This window comes from Aethalodelphis obliquidens, unplaced genomic scaffold (assembly GCF_003676395.1).
Source record: "Aethalodelphis obliquidens isolate GAN/ISIS:26980383/991018 unplaced genomic scaffold, ASM367639v1 scaffold8, whole genome shotgun sequence".
NCBI classification, from domain to species: Eukaryota; Metazoa; Chordata; class Mammalia; order Artiodactyla; family Delphinidae; genus Aethalodelphis; species Aethalodelphis obliquidens.
The window spans coordinates 18,119,661-18,140,280 of NW_020837952.1; the positions used below are offsets into that span (position 1 = coordinate 18,119,661).

The 20,620-nt window shown below is 40.2% G+C and overlaps 1 protein-coding gene across 1 annotated transcript in view; it reads left to right on the forward strand.

Moving 5' to 3' along the window:
* The window catches only part of MYRFL (myelin regulatory factor like), a 117,482-nt gene that overhangs the window by 83,813 nt on the left and 13,049 nt on the right, over nt 1–20,620 (forward strand). The window contains exons 14-19 of the mRNA XM_027106999.1: nt 11,520–11,683; nt 12,310–12,373; nt 16,980–17,065; nt 19,617–19,691; nt 19,775–19,827; nt 19,949–20,128. Coding sequence (XP_026962800.1) covers nt 11,520–11,683; nt 12,310–12,373; nt 16,980–17,065; nt 19,617–19,691; nt 19,775–19,827; nt 19,949–20,128 — 622 coding nt within the window. The remainder of the gene's footprint in view (nt 1–11,519; nt 11,684–12,309; nt 12,374–16,979; nt 17,066–19,616; nt 19,692–19,774; nt 19,828–19,948; nt 20,129–20,620) is intronic.

Consider the following 20,620-nt stretch of genomic DNA (forward strand, 5'->3'; position numbering starts at 1 on the left):
CACTGCCTTAGGCCTCTGGATAGACAGCTTCTAGAGTATGCATCACATTGTGTTGTCATTCTCTATTTGGTATCTCCTCCACTGGACTGTGAGCTTCTTGAGGTCAGAGAATGTGTCTTGTCAATCCTGTGTTGTTTAGAACAGTATCTGATACCTCGTGGGTTCTCAATAAGACTTTATGTTAATGCATGAGTTTTTGAATCTCAGTGAAAGGAAGAGACGTGGTTCTATCAACGTAAGGGAGTTTGAAGGAGAAGTGGTTTTCTAGGGGAAAAGATGGGTTCAGTTTCGAGTTTGAGATGTCAGCTGAACATTCAGATGAAAACATCCAGAGGTGACTGGGAGTGTGGAACATGAGAGAGAAGTTGGGGGTCAAGGGGGAGCTACAGACAGGGGTGAAGATATTAATTCATAAGCAAAAGGTCATGGATGCAGGTCACAGATGGGAAGCCTGTGGCCCAGTCTGGCCTGCAGACGTTTTTCCCTCACGGTGTTTTAAAAATTTTCAAATGTGTTGCTTACCTTTAAAAATTAGGAGATCTTCACACAAATTTTGGATTTCCAGTTCCCTTGAAACATCAGATCTGGTGACGTGGTGCTGAGAAGCGACTCCCCCAGAGGGGCTTCGGCAGCCTCACATCTCTGCTTCCTGGTTTTTTGGTGTTTTTTTAAAAATTTATTTATTTTATTTATTTATTTTTGGCGCGTTGGGTCTTCATTGCTGCGCATGGACTTTCTCTAGTTGCGGCGAGCGAGGGCTACTCTTCCTTGCGGTGCATGGGCTTCTCATTGTCATGGCTTCTCTTGTTGCGGAGCACGGGCTCTACACACGTGGGCTTCAGTAGTTGTGGTGCATGGGCTCAGTAGTTGTGGCTCACGGGCTCTAGAGCACAGGCTCAGTAGTTGTGGTGCTCGGGCTTAGCTGCTCCGTGGCATGTGGGATCTTCCCGGACCAGGGCTTGAACCCATGTCCCCTGCATTGGCAGGCGGATTCTTAACCACTGCACCACCAGGGAAGCCCTCTGCTTCCTGTTACCTGCCTGGCCCAGCAGGCGCTCGAGTTCATATAGGATGAGAAACAAAGAGGGCTAAAGACAGCAGAACACTTCCAGGAGGGTCTATAGGAGAAAGAGAGGCCCTGGGAAGGCTGAAGGATTGGGTGAAGGTAGGAGGAGAACATGGGGCAAACACAGTGTCGAAAAGCCAAGTGGGCAGAGAGGATCGATAAGGAAATGGGGAGGAGATGGAGGAGATGGGAGGAAAATGAACCTCACCGAAATCTCTTTGATGATTAAAAATTCCCTGATTGTACAAGGCACGCCAGTTTAAGAGCATGAATTTCAGCATCAGATAAAAGTTTGTCCAGAACTTGGCTCAGCCAGTGTGGGGGATTATAAGGTCATCTTTAAAGCTATTCAAGACAAATTATTTTATTCTTTACAGTTCTACAGTAAACTAACTTTAGTATGGTGAGTTGGAATTCTACCTTAATCACTTTTTCCCCCAATGAAGCAGTTGCTTTCATAAATGAATTTTTTTTAATGCAGATCTTCTTAGGACCACAACTTTTAGGTCCACAACACAGTATAACTGATAAATGGTTAATCGTTAATACATTTTTTTCAGGTGCCGCTCAAAGATACCACCACTTTGGGTGTCTCTGAAATGACTTATTTTTTTTTATAGAGTGACAAATACTATTTTTCATTTTTAAATATAGAAAAACTGAGTTATAAAAAATTATATTAGTTTAAGTTCATATAGCCAGCCCAGAATCTAAATGTTTTTTTTTTTAAAGGTCCTACTCAGCAGTTAGTTTAAAAGTCCCTTCTTTTCTCATCAAGAGAGGAAATAAAATTCATTCATTAGTTGCAGTGATGTTCCCCACAGGAGGTTAGTATTCGCTGTTGCACTCACTGATTGATTTGACTCCAAGCCGAAGGATTAGAGTTAATATGCTATTAAAACCAACCCTGGATATTTTAACAACTGATCACCTGTTTGTAGATCATCTTCTTTCCCAGGAACTTCTTACACTGGCAGCAGGGAGAAAATTCTCTTGTTTCTAAATTTTAGAGAGAAATATGCCATTTATTGTTTTCTTGGAAAATTTCTTTCTGTAGTTATGTCTTCTTAAAAAGTAATTGCTATTTATTTTTTTCCATGCATTTAAACAAGATGGGTTGATGGATGGACAGACAGATGGAGAGACGTGTGATAAAGGAAATAGAGCACTATGTTAATTGTGGAATTTACGTGGTGGGGGTATATGGGCATTTACTCTACAATTTTTTAAAAACTTTTCTGTATGCTTGGAAATTTTAGTTATAAAATGTTGGGAAAAGGATAATTGTTCCAGACATCTAAAACTGCAATTTAAATATTGTGTCAGAAGGTGATGGCAATGCTTTGAACATCAGATAGCCCCGTTTATTCAGGCCTTCAATGATTGAGTACCTGGAATTTCACATTTTATTTACCAAAGTGGAATTTAGTTAAAATGGCTGAACTTTGCCAAAGTTTTCAAAGAGACTATTTTTTAGTAATTTCTTATAAAGTGTTTAAGGATACTTCAGTCCCTTTCTGATGATGCTGTCTTTTCTTCACCTGTGAAATCTGGCCACTAGGTCAGAACTTCTTCCTCCCTGTAGGTATAGTTTAGTTCCCTTGGGCTTCATCCATGAAGTTCCCAGTCTACTGAGCTCGGTCTCAGATATTCAGAGTCTGTCACTGCCTTCAAGCTACTCAAACTGAGTAAGAGCACTGAGAGTAAGTAAATAAACTTTGGACTAGAGTGGTAGCTCTCAAGATGTGAAATCTCTTTCATTTTTTTTTTTTTTTTCTCCGGTAGATTTTCCTCTTTCCTCTTTATTATTGGAACTTTAGAGTGGAGGTACTACCCTCTTCTTTGTACTGCTCTTTTTCTTCATTACATTTTTTCTTCTCTGCATTCTCATTTCCTCTTCCATCCAACTCCCCACAACGATGGCAGCCACGCTAATGTGTTTCATATATATCCTTGGATAGTCAGGCTTTCTGGAACATTATTAGTGTTGTTTTTGAATCTGTTTTAAATTTCTTTGAATTATATACATCTGCTCAGAGTCTGATACGTGGAATTCCTTGGCATATGTCCTTACGTTCTCCTCCTCGAGTGATGGCCTCTTCCAACTCTGCTGACCACAACTGTGCAGTGATGAACGTTCTCACACAGGCCTCCTTGTGAACCTGTGGGAGGTTTTCTCTGGCACGCATACTGGAGGTGGGGTATAGGATACACACAGCCTTAATTCTATGAAATGCTGTCAGATTGTTGGTCAGCTCCAACTCATAACAGCAGCACATGAGGTTGACTGCTTCTCTGTATCCTCATCAACACCTGACATTATCAGACTTTCTAAATTTTTCAATCCTAATTGGGGTAAAGTGGTATCTTACTGTTTTAATTTGTCTTTCTCTGATGAGTAACAAAGTTGTGCATCTCTTTCTTATGTTAGCTATTCAGATTTCTCCTTCTATGAATTGTTTGCCCAGTTTTCCATTGGGTTACCTGTCTTTTTCAGGATGAGAATATACTTTTCCACTTGATGCTGTTATTTTATTTTTTCCCAGTGCTCTCAAAGATAAAATAGACCAAACTATAGCAATGGCTTAAGATAGTAACAATTATTTTCTCTTTCAATGGTTTCCTTCCTGGTGCTAATTACAACTTAAAACTATATCATATACTTCTGGTTTACTTGCTCTTGGCCAATCTCCCCACTAAGGAAACATGCTCTATGAGGGCAGAGATCCTGTCCACCTTATCTAATTGTTTTCTCCCTGTACTTAAGACAGTGGTTAGCACATCATAGGTGCTTGATAAAGAACTATTGATTCTGTTCGTTAGCTGAATATTGAGCTACGTGTGCCAGGTACTGAGTTGGCCCTAAGACACTGCCCTCAAAAGGAGCTCATTGGTCACCCAGAAAGAGAAGAAATCAAAGAATTACAATAAACGGTGCCATGTGTTAGTTCAACTGGAAACTTGCCTCAGTCAAAGGACTCAAGCCCTTCCACAGAAAATTACAGTTAAACTGAGATAACAAAAATTAAGCAAGAGTTCTAAAGCAAACAAAGGGCAACAATTAAAACACATAATTTGAAACAGTTTTATGAACTTGTGCTCTCCCCATTTAAGGCAGAGGTCAAAATACAACATCCAGGGAAATGAGCCCAGGAGTTGTCCTCTTTGCAAGAGAACTCTGCATGGGAGGGAAAGCTCACCTCCAGGGATCTGTGGGAAGTTCAGCTGAAGTCTGAGCTCCTACACCATCTCAGCAGCCTGCTTTTCTGGTTTGAGGATTCTAGTTTTTTTTTTTAAATCCATGTCAAGGCCTGGTGAGCTTTGTACACTCTTGGACAAAGATCTAAAGCTGAGTTTATCCAAAGCCTAAACAATTGCCAGGCACACCCATTGGCTAAAAGACCGTTTTTCTCCCTTTGACAATCACTTTCATAATACTCAATTACAGGCTGTTTTAGTCCCATGATTTTATCATAAAAACATCAGTCCATGCAACATCAGATGCCACAAGGAGAGATTTTCAAGTCTGTGACTCTCACTGGAAAAGAAAGAAGAGCCTATTTCAACTTCTCAAAGCATTCTTTGCTCGCAGGCTTTGTTACCCTTACTCGGTTTTTGGACAGAGGACAAGCTGTAGTTCCCAAAGAGAGGAGAAATCAAGTCCACTGCCTGGCTGCTCCCCAGCATTGGGGCTCATTTATCGTCAGTCCTGCAAGGGACCCAGGAGCTTGCAAACTGCCTTCTACAGAGTCTAAGTGTTTCCTAGGGGATGAAGGGGAACTGAAGGGACGGTCATCTGTTTCCATCAGTGGAGGCCACGTGGCTGGTTACAAGAGAGTCACTAGCCCATCGCACTGAGGATGTTGAACACTAGTGTTTCTTTCCTTAGTTCACCTGCATTTCCTAACGTGGAAAGGGAATTTGGAATATAGACTTTGCTTTTCTGAGAAAAACCTCAGGTAAAAAAATAAACTGGACGTTTGGCCACTTTCTTCAATTTCACCGGAGAGCAAGGTTATGAGTGCCTCAGGGCATGCATCACCACTGTAAGAATATTCACTCATTTAATCTTCAAGTCTGTCCTGTGTTACTGCCCTGTGCTGGAGAATCTGCTGTGGACAAGAGGCCGGCCCTGTCTCCAGGGGTTTGTAACACTGGTAAACATGACACCAAGTGAAAGGAAGGTGGGCGGAGAGGGAGGACAGCTGGTTTAGGCAGAGGGAGCAGGCAGAGACGAGGGGATACATGATCCATGTTCTGTGACCGGCACAGGGTTCAATATGATTAGAGCACAGCGTGTGAAGGGGTCTATGTGAAAGGAGAGGCTTCAACAGAGACACACGTTAAGCTAAATAATGTCTCTGATTTCACAAACACCTCCCTGTTTTCCTGTGCACTTATACTTGCCAAACTGCCCTACGTGTCCTTTCAAAAAATATGCTCACGCTGTCCATAAGTCCCCTCACCCCAAAGCAAGTCTTTTAAACAGTGGGTGAAGATTCTCATGTGATTTGAAGCAGTTGCCACTGCCCCCAAACCCAATCTCATGAGCAATTTTTGGTGGCAAGCTGGTTTAATCATTTTTACATCACAATTATAAAGCTACATTTTAGTTGAGGTAGTGGATTCCATCTGAAATGGTTAATAATAACTGGACAGAGTTGATTAATTAAATTAGATTCAATTATAAAATAGTTCTTAACCAACAGTGGGTGTCAGATGGGGAAGCTTTTCAAAATGCCCCAGCCTTATGCCCTTCTCTGTCCTAACGAATACGAACCTCTATCTGCGAGTTGGACACTTAGAAAAAGTTCCTGAGGCATCTAGGTGCACATTCATGGTTAAAATGAACCCATGGAGACCTCACCACTTGCATTGAAAAGGTTATTTTCAGAAAACTCTAGATTATGTTTTTGAACATATTTGTACTGACTTTACTGTGATGATAGAGGACAAGAAATCAGAAGTCTTTTAATAAGAAGCAATCCCAATAACATGTCCTAGAAATTAATTTTTTTGGTAACCTCCGATTGGATCCATAAAGTCAGGGCCATCATTACTATCAGGAAGGTAGTAGTAAATTCCCTCTCCACCTCTATTTCCTCTTAGATAGGAAAACACATGAATTATCTTCATTCCCGTTGAATCTACTGGGAAGATGTATGGTGTTGTCATATTTGAGTTGCAGAAATCAGAGCTGGCTTATCATCATTATTGACACATAACTGGACAATTGCAGCGATCGCTTCTATGCCATTAGCAGCATTAAAAGTCCTGTGGGGAGACATGGCAGAAAGAACTGACTGTGTTTTAGAGGGGACATTAATATCATTCTCCACTGTCTGCTTTGGTTTGAGCTAAATCACAAATTACTGTATCAAGCAAACATTTTTTTAAAAGAGAGAGGAAAAAAGGGAGCCAGTTGCCAAGAGAAATTAAAAATATTATTAGGTATGGTAGTGCCAGTGAGGATGGAGAGAAGTAGGTAGATTCAGGAGATGTAGGATGCTGAACTGACAGCACTGTGTGATGGATTTCCTGTGGGGGAAGGAGTCAGAGATGATGGCTGGGAACCTGTGCTGGACTGCTGGGTGGACATCGACTGACCATGTGACCGACTCTAAATATTACAGTTATAATTCTACTATAAGGCTTTCTACTAAACACAGTAAATAGTCATATGACATTTACTATGATTTACAACCATAGAAAGTCATTCTTATCTTCATGATTTCTGCCTTATTTTTATAAAACAAATTTAGAAGGAAAATCTATACCAGAATTAGAAAATTTAGAACAGCTTGTGTCAAGAGATTTTTTTTTTTTTGCTTTGTTTTTGTTTTGTGATTTATTTATTTTTTAACTTTTTTTTTTTTTTTTTGCGGTACGCGGGCCTCTCACTGCTGTGGCCTCTCCCGTTGCGGAGCACAGGCTCCGGACGCGCAGGCTCAGCGGCCATGGCTCACAGGCCCAGCCACTCCGCGGCATGTGGGATCTTCCCCGACCGGGGCACAAACCTGCGTCCTCTGCATCGGCAGGTGGACTCTCAACCACTGCGCCACCAGGGAAGCCCTTATTTTTTAACATTTTTAATGAAAAATTTCAAACATATACAAAATAAGAGAGAATAGTATTGAAACACATTTATACATTTCACTCAGATTCCAGTTATTAATTCACGTCCAATCTTGTTTTATTTAAAAAAACTCTCCTCCCATACAGCTACATTTTTTTAGCTTTGTTGAGATAAAATTGACATACAGCACAGGGTAAGTTTAAGGTGTACAACGTGATGATTTGATAAACTTATATATTGCAAAATGAGTACCACAATAAGGTTAGTTGACATACACATCACTTCATATAATTACATTTTGTGTGTGTGTGTGGTGAGAACATTTAAGATTTACTTCTTACCAACTTTCAAGTATATAATATAGTATTGTTAATTATAGTCACAATGCTGCACATTAGATCCCCAGAATTTATTCATCCTAAACTGAGTTTGTACATTTTGACCAACATTTCCTCATTTCCCCCACTGTCTCAACCTTTGGCAACCACCAATCTCTTCTGTTTCCACGTATAAGTGATATTATACAGTACTTATATTTCTGTGTCTCACTTATTTCACTTAGTATGACACCTTCCAGGTCCATCCATGTTGTCACAAATGGCAAAATGTCCTTCATTATCATAGCTGAATAATACATATGTATACACACACACACACACACTTTCTTCATCCATCCATTGATGGACACTTAGGTTGTTTCCATATCTTGGTTATTGTGAATAATGCTGTAACGAACATGGGGGTGCAGATATTTCTTTGAGATAGTGATATCATTTCCTTTGGACATATACCCAGATATGGGATTGCTGGATCATATTCATAGGGTAGTTCTATTTTTAACTTTTGTATAACTTCCAAGCTGTTTGCCATGGTGCCTATGCCAATTTACATTCCCACCAACAGAAGGATTCCCTTTTTTCCAGATCTTTGTTCTCTCTTGTCTTTTTGATAATAGCCATCCTAACAGGTGTGAGGTGATATCTCATTGTGGTTTTTATTTGCATTTCCCTGATTAGTAATGTTGAGTGTCTTTTCTTGTACATGTTGCCCATTTGTATGTCTTCTTTGGAAAAATATTTATTCAGGTTTTCTGCCCATTTTTAAACTGGAATATTTGTTTATTGCTATTGAGTTGTATGCATTCCTTATATATTTTGAACATTAAACCCTTATCAGGTATATGGCTTGCAAGTATTTTCTCCCATTCAGTAGATTGCCTTTTAATTTTGTTGGTTATTTTGTTTGCTACACAGAAGTTTTGGTTTGATGTAGTCCCACTTTTGTTTGTTTTGTTTGTTTGCTTTTGTGGATTGTACTTTTGGTCTTGTCCAAAATATGGTTGCCAAGACAAGGAGATTTTTCCCTGTTTTCTTCTAGGAGTTTTACAGTTTTACATTTAAGTCTTTAACACATTTTGAGTTAATTTTTGTAAGTGGTGTAAGATAGAGGTCCAATTTCTTTTGCATGTAAATATCAGATTTTCCCAACACCATTTATTGAGGAAAATATCTTTTCCCCATTGAGTATTCTTGACTTCCTTGTCCTTCCTGGTCTATGTATCTATTTTTATGCCAGTACCATACTGTTTTGATTATGATAGCTGCTTTGTATTATAGTTTGAAATCAGGAAGTGTGATGCCTCCAGCCTTGTTATTTCTCAGAATTGCTTTGAATATTTGGGATCTTTTGTTGTTCTGTACCAATTTTATGATTAGTTTTTCTAGTTCTGTGAAAAATGCCATTGGAATTTTGACAGGGATTGCATTGGATCTATAGATGGCTTTGAGTACGATGGACGTGCTAACAATGTTAATTCTTCCAATCCAAGAGCACAGGATATTTTTCCATTTATTTGTGTCTTCATCATTTCTTTCACCAATGTCTAATAATTTTCAGTGTACAGATATTTCACCTCATTGGTTAAATTTATCCCTAAGTATTTTTCATTGTTTTTAATGCTATTGTAAATGGGATTCTTTCTTTTTCAAATTGTTCATTATTAGTGTATGGAAACTAGCTTATTTCTGTAAGTTGATTTTTCATCCTACAACTTTACTGAATTCACTTATTAGTTCTACTTTTTGATGGAGTCTTTAGGATTTTCTGTATCCAAGATATCATCTTCAACAGAAACAGTCTTACTTTTTCATTCCCAAATTGGATGCCTTTTATTTCTTTTTATTGTCTAGTTGCTCTGTCTAGGACTTCCAGTACTGTGCTGAATAGAAACAGGGAGAGTGGGCATGTCTTGTCTTGTTCTTGACCTTAGAGGAAAAGCTTTCAGCTTTTCATCATTAAGTGTACATGTTAGCTGTGGTCTTGTCATATATGGCTTCTATTATGTTGAGGTATATTTTATCCAGACTTAATTTGTTGAGAGTTTTCATCATGAAAGGATGTTGAATTTTCTCCATCTATTGAAATGACCATATAAGTTTTATCCTTCATTTTGTTAGTGGAGTGTATCACATTGATTGATTTGCATATATTGAACCATTCTTGTATCCCAGGAATAAATCCTTCTTGATCATGACATATGATTCTTTTAATGTATTGTTGAATTCAGTTTGCTAATATTTTGTTGAAGACTTTTGCATGTATGTTCATCAGGGATATTGACCCGTAATTGTCTCTTCTTGTAGTGTTCTTATCTTGCCTTGGTATCAGGGTAATGATGGCCTTTTAAAATGAGTTCGTAGTGGATGGATTTTCCATTTTTTGGAGGAGTTTGAGAAAGATTTTTATTAATTCTTCTTTAAATGATCATCTTATTGTTTTCTAGCTGTTTTGTAGTTCATTTGTTCTTTTCTTCCTTTGCTGTCTTCGTTTGTGAATCAGTGATTTTTGTAGTGTTATGCTTTGATTCTCTTCTCTTTACCTTTTGTGTATCTACTGTAGGTTTTGCTTTGTGATTATCATGAGGCTTACATAAAATATTTTATAGATTTAACAGTCTATTTTAGGCCAATAATAATTTAACTTTGATCACATACAAAACTCTTCCCTTTTACTCCCCCCCCACCCCATGTTTTATGCTTTTGGTGTCATAATTTACCTCTTTTTATGTGTGTACCATTAACAGATTATTGAAGCTATAGTTATTTTTAATACTTTTGTCCTTTAACCTTTATGCTAGAGTTAAGTGATTTATATACCATTATATAATGGTATTAGAGTATTCTTAAACTGACTATATACTTACCTTTACCAGTGTGTTTTATACCAGTGTGTATGCCTTTAAACTCTATGAACTAAGCCTTAAATCTATAACATTCAGCTTCTGAATCCTTTCCAAGTGGTTGCTTTACAGTGTTTGAAACCCAGAAAACTTCGGTTTGCATGATGAGAATCTCAGAGACACACAGCCCTGAGTTTGATCCCCAGCCACAAAACAGTCTTTCTATTTTGGCCTTGAGCTCATCACTTTACAACAGTGGACCAGCCTCTATGAGCCCCAAAGAATGCCATGACATTCTAAACTTGTAAACACAGAGGGGTGGGGAAGAGGAGTGGTTATGGGATTGGGGTGTGAGTTGATGAGAGCTTTCCAGGATTTTTGTATGGCTAAGAAACAGACACACATGTTCCCCAAACAACTGACGTGTGTGGGTGGGGGAAGGGGTGTCTGGATCCCTGTGGTTTTGGTTGATCTCTCCTTTCTTGCTCTTTCTGACATGTCAGTAACTTTCTTTGAATAGGAAGAATTAAGTGCTGTTATTTTAAATTTTGTTTAAGCTAAAATGTAAATTGCATGTAATAGCTTATGGGATATTAAGACAGAAATCAACATCTCAAGAATCATCCTCTCATTTATAAATGAAGAAACTGAAGCTCAGAGAAGTTGTTACATTTTACCCAGGATCTCACATCTAGCAGGTGGCAGAACTCAGAGAAAAGCCCAGGTCTTCTTTCCTCCCTCCTTCACCTGAGCAATTTGATGCACATTTTACCAGGGAGAACTGAAGTCATTCCTTCTGATTTAGTGATGCAAACACAAATCAACATTCAGAAGCCTGTTCTGACTTTCTTTACATGAGTTTTAAATAGAGCATAATGGCCACTGAAAGTAAATCTTTGGATTGGAAACTTGACAGTGTCCTTCAGCTCTGTTCTCTCTCTTGGAATACAAAGACATATTTCCATTTTATTGCAAATTGAACATAAGCAGTTTTACTACATAGCCAGAAGTTTGGCAAGACCACTTTAAATTTCAAGCCTCCAGATTTATCTTGAATGAACGTGAGGCTGGGTGTGTGTGTGTGTGTGTGTGTGTGTATGTAGCCGTTTTCAATGGAGTTTTCCAGCTGTCTTTGGATGGGCCATGGACAGTTGTCTAGTGGTCTCAAACTGTATGTGCTCTGAATTTTTCATTTTTAGGACCAGATCTTTATGGAAAATGTGGGTGCAGTGAAGCAGCTTTGCAAACTAACCAACAACCTTGAAGAAAGAATAGAAGAGTTAGAAATATGGAACAGAAGACTGGCCAGGCTGAAGCGGCTCAGTAGTTGGAAGTCCTCTGCCAGTGAAGTGAGCTCGATCAGGTACTTCCAGGATTGCCATAGAAATCTGGAGAAAGGAGAGAATGGGGTCTTTCCATAACTAGATCACTCTGAATGGTCTGTTCTACCAAGCAGCAACCATTACTTTCTTTTAATTAAGTCCCTATTCTTCTTTCAGAATGTTTTGGAACACAGTTGTTTTATGTGATAATTTTCTTACTTTTCCTGTTGCTGCTTTTAAAATAAAACAAAATATAATGCATCTGTTTAAGAGCAGTGATTATAGGAAGTGCTACATTTTAACAAAAGGGTGGCCTTTCCTTTGAGGAGGAAAGGTGGCCATTTCTAAATTTAGAGAACCATGTTTGGTCCTCAGGGAAAAAACTTTTATTCTATTTTTTTTATTACTTAAGGAGGCACGTGCACATTTTCTGATATATTTTGAGAAAAAGGGAAATGTAACTTTTAATGCATTTATTTATACTTACTAAGTTTCTTGTGCACAAAAAGAACTCTCAGTTGCCTCGACTCTTCCTTTTTTAAATTACCACTGAATAATAATAAAAAAAAAAAGCATACTGCTTTGTTAGTGACAGTCTGGGCCTTTGTCATATAACTCTTGGAGAGGCAGCTGAATCAAAACTAATTTTCTCTTTCTCTTTTTAAAGCAAATGTAGCAGAGCTCTTAGTGCATCTTCTCCAAAAAGGACCATTCCCAAAAAACCCAGCAAGGTAAATAGACTTAAATTTATAATGAACAGAGGTGATATTTTCTATTCAAATAGTCTTTAGAAAAATTGATCAGGAATTTTTTTCTTCATTTATTTGTTGATGGGTTCCCTAGGCATCCTTATGCACTTACGGCATTTAAATATTATCCTTTTAATAGATATTAACTGGTTTTTCAAAGAGGAGTTTAGAGATATGAGTATAGAACCTGTTCATTTCAGAAATATTGTTCTGCCGCTTTTTGTGTGTATAGTCCCCATCAGGTGAAATTCATCAGCAGATGACTCTGGGCTGCAAGATCTGTGTGGATGCCTTGACTTGACTCAGGCCCTTATCTTTGTCTCCAGAAGATCTCAAAGGGATGTCAGTTAATCCACAAATCCCTTTTCCCTTTGATATTTAGTACTATATATGCAAATGGAGACTAGGTATTCACTTGCTTGCAAAGGATAAAATGTGAAAGCTATATTAATGAATAGAGCATTTCATCAAACAGGATAACATTTACATTAAAGGTGAAGGTTAATCATTTATTAACTTAAAGGACACCCTCTCCATTGCAGAGAAGTGTCAGTGAGGAAGAAGCTGCAATACTCTCTTCCTAGCTGCCATTCATAGATAGCTGTGAACCTCAGCTCGCTCCCTCAGATCCACTAGTTTTCCAAAGGTGGCCTTTCCCGGAGGAAGGTATTTATGACCTTAACCTATATCCTGTTACGGGCTGACCTGATGTTTGGGCCATTGTCGCAATTTACTCTCTACTCCTCATGTTGTACGTCATTGAACTATTCTAAGAGGGTTTAGAAAGTTGAATATTCTACTAAAAACTACTAAAATGTTATGCTGTGGACAAGCTTCTTGCTATACCAATAGGCATAAATACATGGATAAATGTATATGTAGAAGTGTTTTGGGGCAAGTTTACTTAATTGCATTGGGAAACAGATAATAATAATGTCTACCTTACAAAGAGTATTGATAGGATTAAATGAGCGAAAGCCCTTAGCACAATGCCCAGCACATAGCAGGTTGCTCAATAAACACAAAATACTAAAAATATTGTAGGGAAGGTGCTTTTTGTACTAAGGGGATAGAGGGAATTGTATCTACATCCATGGAGGCCCTGATTGGTACAATTTGGCTCCTGTGCAACCTCTGTAGCACCCATCTTGCACACAAAGAATCTTTATTTTGCAGTTTTCTCAGAATATTAACTAGAACATACGGTCCATGAGAACAGGCTCTGTGTCAGCCTTCCTCATTCTGTGTCCCCAGGAACAGACACAGAGCAGGTACTCAAGAAATATTTGTCAAATGTATGAATGAATGGAGAGCCCAGTCTGAAAATATTCCCTGAAGGCTCACAATCTAAATTTAAAGCATTAAGAGATTCAGTGTCTTGGGTGTATGCGTGGTGGGGGAGTTGGGGTGTGGACACAGGCTCAGGGACTTATATGGACATCCAGACATTAAAGAGCACCCATTCAATTCAGAGACTTCATGCAGTCACTGTCCTACGCCCCTGTGCATGCAAAAGTTAGTAAGATGTGGCCCCTTCTAAAGAATTTTAAGGTAGCCAGGGAAGATCAGAAGAGAAAACAAAGAACAGTTGTACCCGGATGTGATAAATATTGCAGAGGCTCAGAGCACCGTGGGAGTATCATGGGACCCGGGCCTTCAAGGGGGCGTAAGCTTTGGCTAGAAAGTAGCAGGTGCTGCTGGAGAGGTTTCAGATGGAATGGCACAAGCCAAGGTCTGGGAGCTGGCACCAGCTTCCTTGAAGGACTAGGTGGGAGTTTGTTAGGGAGGAGAGTCGAAGTTAAGGCTGAAAATATGTTAGGCTGTTTCTGGATCACCAGTTAAGGAGTTCATTTGGCAGCCATGAAGACTTTTTGAATAATAACAATAATATCTAAGTTGTATAGTGCATCCTTTCTTTACAGACAGAAAAGGGAGGCAGCATGGCATTGGGGTTAAGAGCACAGATTCCGGAACCAAGTGTTTTTTGGTTCAAATCCTGGCTTTGTGACTTACTAGCAGTGTGATCTTGAGTAAGGAACTTAGCCTTCCTGGGACTCATGTTTCCACATCTCTAAAATAGGGATGATAACAGTACTTGCCTTATAGAGTAGTTGAGGATTACTGTGAGGTTAAATAAATTAGCATACATAAAGCACTCAAGAGTGTGTGGCACATAAGTGCTATGTAAGTGTCCACCGCTATTTAGTATTTTCAAACCCACTGTTTCAGTGGTTCTCATACTTTGGCATGTATCAGTCTTCCAGGGAGCTTGATAAAATACAGGAATGGTGGTGTTTTGCTCTCCCTGTACTGTCTTTCTAGGAGGTTTTGGCTATTTCTCCGAGGTTAACTTGCCCTTCCATACACCAACCCCCTAGGTAACCTTTATTCCTCAAAGCCTCCAAGATCCTTGGAGCATTGAAACACAAGTGTATGGGTGGAGAGTGGTCCTCCTGGGTTGAGTGGGGGCATTAATGAGCAAAGTGCTGGCTATGAGCAGTTGGTGGGCTTTACCTGATGGTGAGAAGCCTGGCTGGGCCAATGCTGGCCAAGATGATGCTCATTCTGGAGGAAGATTCAGGTCTCATCCAGTCCAAACGGTTCCTCTCCTTTCCTTCTCTTTCTTTACTTCCAAGAGGTAGGTGGGTGATTCCTGCTGTGTGTTGATGATTGGGGCGAGGTGATAAAGACCTCAGGGTTCGAGTAAAAATTCAGAGTATGTGGAGAAGGGACAGAGGGAAGGAACAAACACAGGCTTCTTCTGAGAGCCCGCCTCCCCCCACAATTCAGGGTATTATGAAAATTAGTAACATAGAGGTCAAATGGATCATACTGAATAAATGATGTATCATCTCAATAAGTATGTTTATTTTTAAATTTATTTATTTATTTATTGTTTTAATCGGGGTATAGTTGTCTTACAATGTTGTGTTAGTTTCTACTGTACAGTGAAGTGCAGTTCCCTGTGCTATACAGCAGGTTCTTATTAGTTATCTATTCTAAACATATTAGCAAACACAGATACTTTTCATTATCTCACTTCTTACAGATTCACAGCCCCCCAACTCACACTACATGGTAACCTATTGAATCAGAATTTTTCAGGGCATTTAGATTTTTTAACAAACTCCATAGTAATTCTCATGCAGACTTGAACTTGAGAAACATTTCTCTGTTAATCAGGTCCACCCAGTAACTCTGAAAGGTAGGCAGGTATGATTTTATCTTTCCTATTTTATTGATGAGGAAAATGAGGATCAATGACACTTAGATGACTTGTTCAGGGCTTGACTCCAGGTCTGACCCCAGGTCTTAGGCCATTTTCCATACAAGGTCAAAGGCTTTTGAGCAAAAGCATGGAGACTTAAAATAATCTGGCAGCTTTGGGGAGTAGGTTGGAAGGGGAAGCTCTTATTCTGAGATTAATACTACTTAATTCTAATCAATTCAGCAAATTTCATTGCATTGAGTTCTTTCTTTGCACAGCACACTATTAGGATGTCCTCAAAACCGTTCCAGTGGGATGTAGGAATGGTATAAACCATCCACTTCTTGGTATTCAAAGTGGCTTCCTACTGCACTTATGGATGACTCAGTTATGATAACCCTAAAATTTGGGTACTTGTTAAAAAGCGTGTGGTTAATTCCGCCCCCCCGACCCCCGATATTACATTGAAGAACATTTTCTTTATGCAGATAACCTGCCCAAGAAATTCAAAGACCAATTTTAAACTATTTCTTAACTACCACCATCCTCCAATTCCCTTCCAATCCTGTACCCGCAGAAGGAAGCAAACATAATACTCTGTATTGCATTAGTAGGAAACTCATATTTAAGGAGCACCGTATTTAACTGGGCAGAAAGCCTCTCGTATCTCCAGCGAGATTCCTCACCAGTTGCACAGCTGTCTCTCCTATGGTTCTTGGCTCATTCCTTATGTGCAAGTTTTTAATGCCAATATGTACCAGTCCTAAAGGTTTGTCTCACTCACTTCCTAGAGAGTGTAATTTACTTATTTTCATATCCCCCTATAACGTTGCTCATAGTAGTGCTTAATGAATATTTGTTGAATGGATATAAGAATAAATAAGACATAGGCCCAGAACAGTCCTCAAAAATAGGTGGCAGCATTGGAAAAAACTGTATATGATTTAAGGAGTAATTAATAGTATTTCATGCCACAAAAATCTTTTCTACAATTTGTCATGCTGCCTGAAGTTCTTCCATTGGGATTTATTCTATTATGTCTTGAAGACTTTTTGATTTTCAAAAGTATCCTATTAAAAGAAATGGACCTCTGGGTTCTGACAGTATATTGTCTGGTAGGTCTTCTCTCATAAAACTTCAAGAAAAAGCACTAATGAATGGCACAGACAGTTGTCCTGCAGGGAAGAGAGAGTGTAGCCTGGAGTGCCAAGAAAAGGGAAGAACTTGGCTTTGAAAGGACTTTGTTTTCAGAGGCAGAGAGGAGGAGGGAGATGTAGGCTGAAGGGAGCAGCGAAGATCCCCTGGGGAGTGAGTCTTCAGGCATCCTTCTCAAAGTTGGCATCACTGATTTTTCACTTCTCATTGCTGAATTTTTTATAGGTTTCTTTTTCAGGAAAAAAACAGTCGTGTCCCAATTGGGTTTTCCAGACCTTGGTTATAACTCTCATTGCTGTGATGGCATTTTGGTAAGAAAAACATCAGTGTTGTGCTATGTCAAGCTCTTTTTCTCTTCCCATCTCCCTTTTCTCACACATGAACTGGGGACTGACTTTCTATTTACTTTGAAGACAAGGAGCCCTTTAAACCAGACATTGGCCTTTGATTTAGCTTAGAGATACAGGAGCCCTTTATAAACTCATACTTTGAAGAAAAGAAGCACAGGCTTTCTGCTCTTAAATATGAGATAAAGGATGATCTTTTTTTTAATCAACTGATATTTCTTACCAGCTCCCTGTGCCTTTCGTGTGTGTGTGTGTGTGCGCATGTGTGTGTGTATCTTTTTTAGCCTTGCAAATAACTTTCTCAAAATCTTTGCTCTCCTTCCTATCTACTTAGGCGAAAAGAGTGAGTAGGTAATCACGTACAATCCACTCTCCCATGGATATTCATATTATTAGAATTCTTCTGGATTTTATACCAAAAGAGACTGAGATTACCCCAAGATACGCAATATGATGAAATGGTAGCCAAATGCACTAAGCAGTTAAAGCAAATACATTTGCTACGCAAGCATCACGTGCCTTTTGACTGCCATCCCTCCTTCGCAGGGAGGAGGGGTCATCCTTTACTGGGATGAGGGGTCTTTATCAGGTCTCTGGTCTTCAGGCTCGTGCTGCTGCTATGATGGCTCCTCAGCCTTTGAGCCCTGGTCATCTTTCCTATGTCCTCCTCGCCTTCTTGTTTTCGGTCTGTTTACATGGTGGAAGGGGTATTTATCTGTCCCTCCAAAAATGCTTTGTTAGCGTGGAAAAGGACTAGCTTCTGGGCCTTGTCTCAGAGGAGACAATTATCCTCAGAGGCTAAGTAAGGGATGGTCCCAAGGATGCTTCCAGTTTCTTGATCCAAAGCAGCTTCTCAGTTATAGGAGACATTGTGGTCTCTCTGTACCCTTCTCTCCCCTCAGCATTTTAACTTTTCACTTGCTACTGCCCACTGCAGGAAGCATCCCCAAGTATTTGACACCACTACATAGAATTCCCAGTAGAAGCTGGTGTACTTTTCTCACTCTCCTAAGTGAACTTGTCTTCTTCTGGGATTCCCAACTCAGGAGAATGTGAGCATCTACTTTTCACAGACATGCTTAACATTCTCTAGAGACACAGATTCCCATGAAAATCCAATGCAAAGCTTATAGGAAGTCTAATTTTGATATGAAGAGACTGCTTTTTAAATGTGCTTATCAGATCGTACAAATTCCAATGTTGTTGACCTCTAAGACCAGAAATGGGAGGTATTGGGCTTATTGTCTTGTTTCCAGCCTGTGGTGTACCTGAGAAGGGTCAAAACCCTAAAGAAAGAAGCAGATGTCTATTTCATTCTATGATCCTAGAAGTTGCCCAGGCCATGCAATGATGCAGATGGTAAACAAATCAGAAAGAGTATTTAAGGATTAGTAATAGGGAGATAGAAAATGGGGAATGTGGGAGAACAAAGTCAGGGAGACTGGACCACAGCAAGTAGTTGCCAGGGCGACGCCACAAATTCTGTCTAACGGCATCTTTGGAGCTCAGCACCACTTTTCCCAGGCAGGGCTGTGCCCACTGGGCAGTAACCAGCTGCTGCTGAGAACACTCTGGGGATCCTTTCCTCATGAGCAGAATTCAAATGTGTGGCACATTTCTTTGTGTATATTTAATGATGGTAAATCCACGACCTTCGGTGGGGAAAGATATCAATACTAATGAGGAGTTGAGTCTAGAGAACCAGATGTGACATCAAGCCGGCAAGAGGTCACGTAAGGTCCCCTGTGTCAGGCCCAGCACACGGCGGGATTGTAGAGAGAGTTCTAGAGACACCCTCGAAAGAGGAGAATGCTGAGTGTTTGGATGTGTGAGCAATATTGGGAAGAGCTTCCCAAAGCTCAGGACCTTTAAGGTAAGCTTCCTTTTGGCTATATAAGTGCTGATAACTGGGGGGAAAGATACACTCATTATTTTGAACTCATGTAGTGTGGAAATAGATGCTTTATTGTACTTTTTTCCTTCCTTTGTCCAATTTGGTGTATTGTGCTCTGAAAAGACAGGCAGCAGGAAGATGTCAGAAGCGGCCAAAGGGTTTGGCACCTACTGCTGACTAAACCTGTGTGGCCTTTCATTTCCCAACACCACAGTGTGGATGCCCTCCACCAGGGGGATATGAACTTTGCTCTGAGTTTTCCTGCAAGGAGCAGAGGGCTGCCTCCAGTGATTTACATGCTTCCTCTTGTAATCTTCCACTAGTGACAGACGTTTCTGAGACAGCTTGCCAGGGCCAGGGGGCTGCTTTGTGGAAAAATCCGTCAGCCCGGAGTAGCCAGGGAGCCTCTGAGCTCCGGGAAGATTGGGGGCTTTTTCTCACCAGGGCTGAGAGGCAGAACTCTGCTGGCTTCCATGGCACTTCTGTCAGCCCTGGCCGCCTGCCCTCTCCTCTCCCATCTGTGTAGCCTGGGAGAGGACATCTCTGGCCAGCTGGTTGTGTGAGATATATCTGGAATCAAATCTGCCACATAACTCTTTCTTTCTTTTTTTTTTTTAACAGTGGCTTGACAATAGTCTCCCTTTACATACTTAGCTTAAAAGATCAAGACCGATGTACCCCAAGTCTCCCTTTGAGGTGAGAGTTCCAGTCTTGTTTTCCTTTGGGGAGAAGGATTCTTGAAGGCCTCTTTCATTAATTATTTTGTTCTCCTCCTCCAGCAACCTCACCAGCTCCCAGGATCCGGCTCTGCCACCCACAGCTTCCCCCTTGGGTAAGATCGTCACATTCCTCACCCTCAAACCTAGCCTGGGTTTCATGTGAATTGTCAAGAGAAGAACCAGCCTTTCAGGTTAACCTTGTCACTCTCCTCCCCTCTGTCCAATGCCTTGCAGCACCTAATACATCTGTGGCAACCACACAACCTCCCTTCCAAGTACCAGAGATCACTTTCTGTGCGATCCTGCCATGTCAGGAGACTTACTGCTGTCCCAACTGGGGAACAAGAAGAGTCCTCTCAAGCCCTGTGCAAAGACAGCCCAAGGAGAAGGAGCCCCATCAGAGGCCATGGGCAGGTAAAGAATGTTCAAAGAGTAACAACTAGTGCTTTGAACCTGAGGTTTTTCCCTCCTCACTATTTACTTGGATAGTCTGTTAATGGTTCCACTCTTCTATTTGGGGTGGCAAGATCTTTGAAAACACAAATACACAAACTTGTAATCACTTGTAATATTGAGTTCCCCACCCAGGGATGAAATTTTGGTTGATTCAAGTGAAAGGGTCTCATTTGTTCACTGCCAACCAAGCTAGTAATAGTAGCACAAGAGAAGTAATTATGTGAAGATGGGTAGATCTTTTGGCTCACTTAGAACTTATAAAATGATGTGGCATCTGGGCTCTCTGCCCAAACCAAGCAGGGCAAAGTGTAAAAGGCTATGAAGATTCTGATGAGTTCAGGGTAAGCTTTAAGTCCCTGAAAAAGGCTTCCACTTTCAGATTATCTTCTTCCTCCTCCTTGGGACACACACACACACACACACACACACACACACACACACACACACACA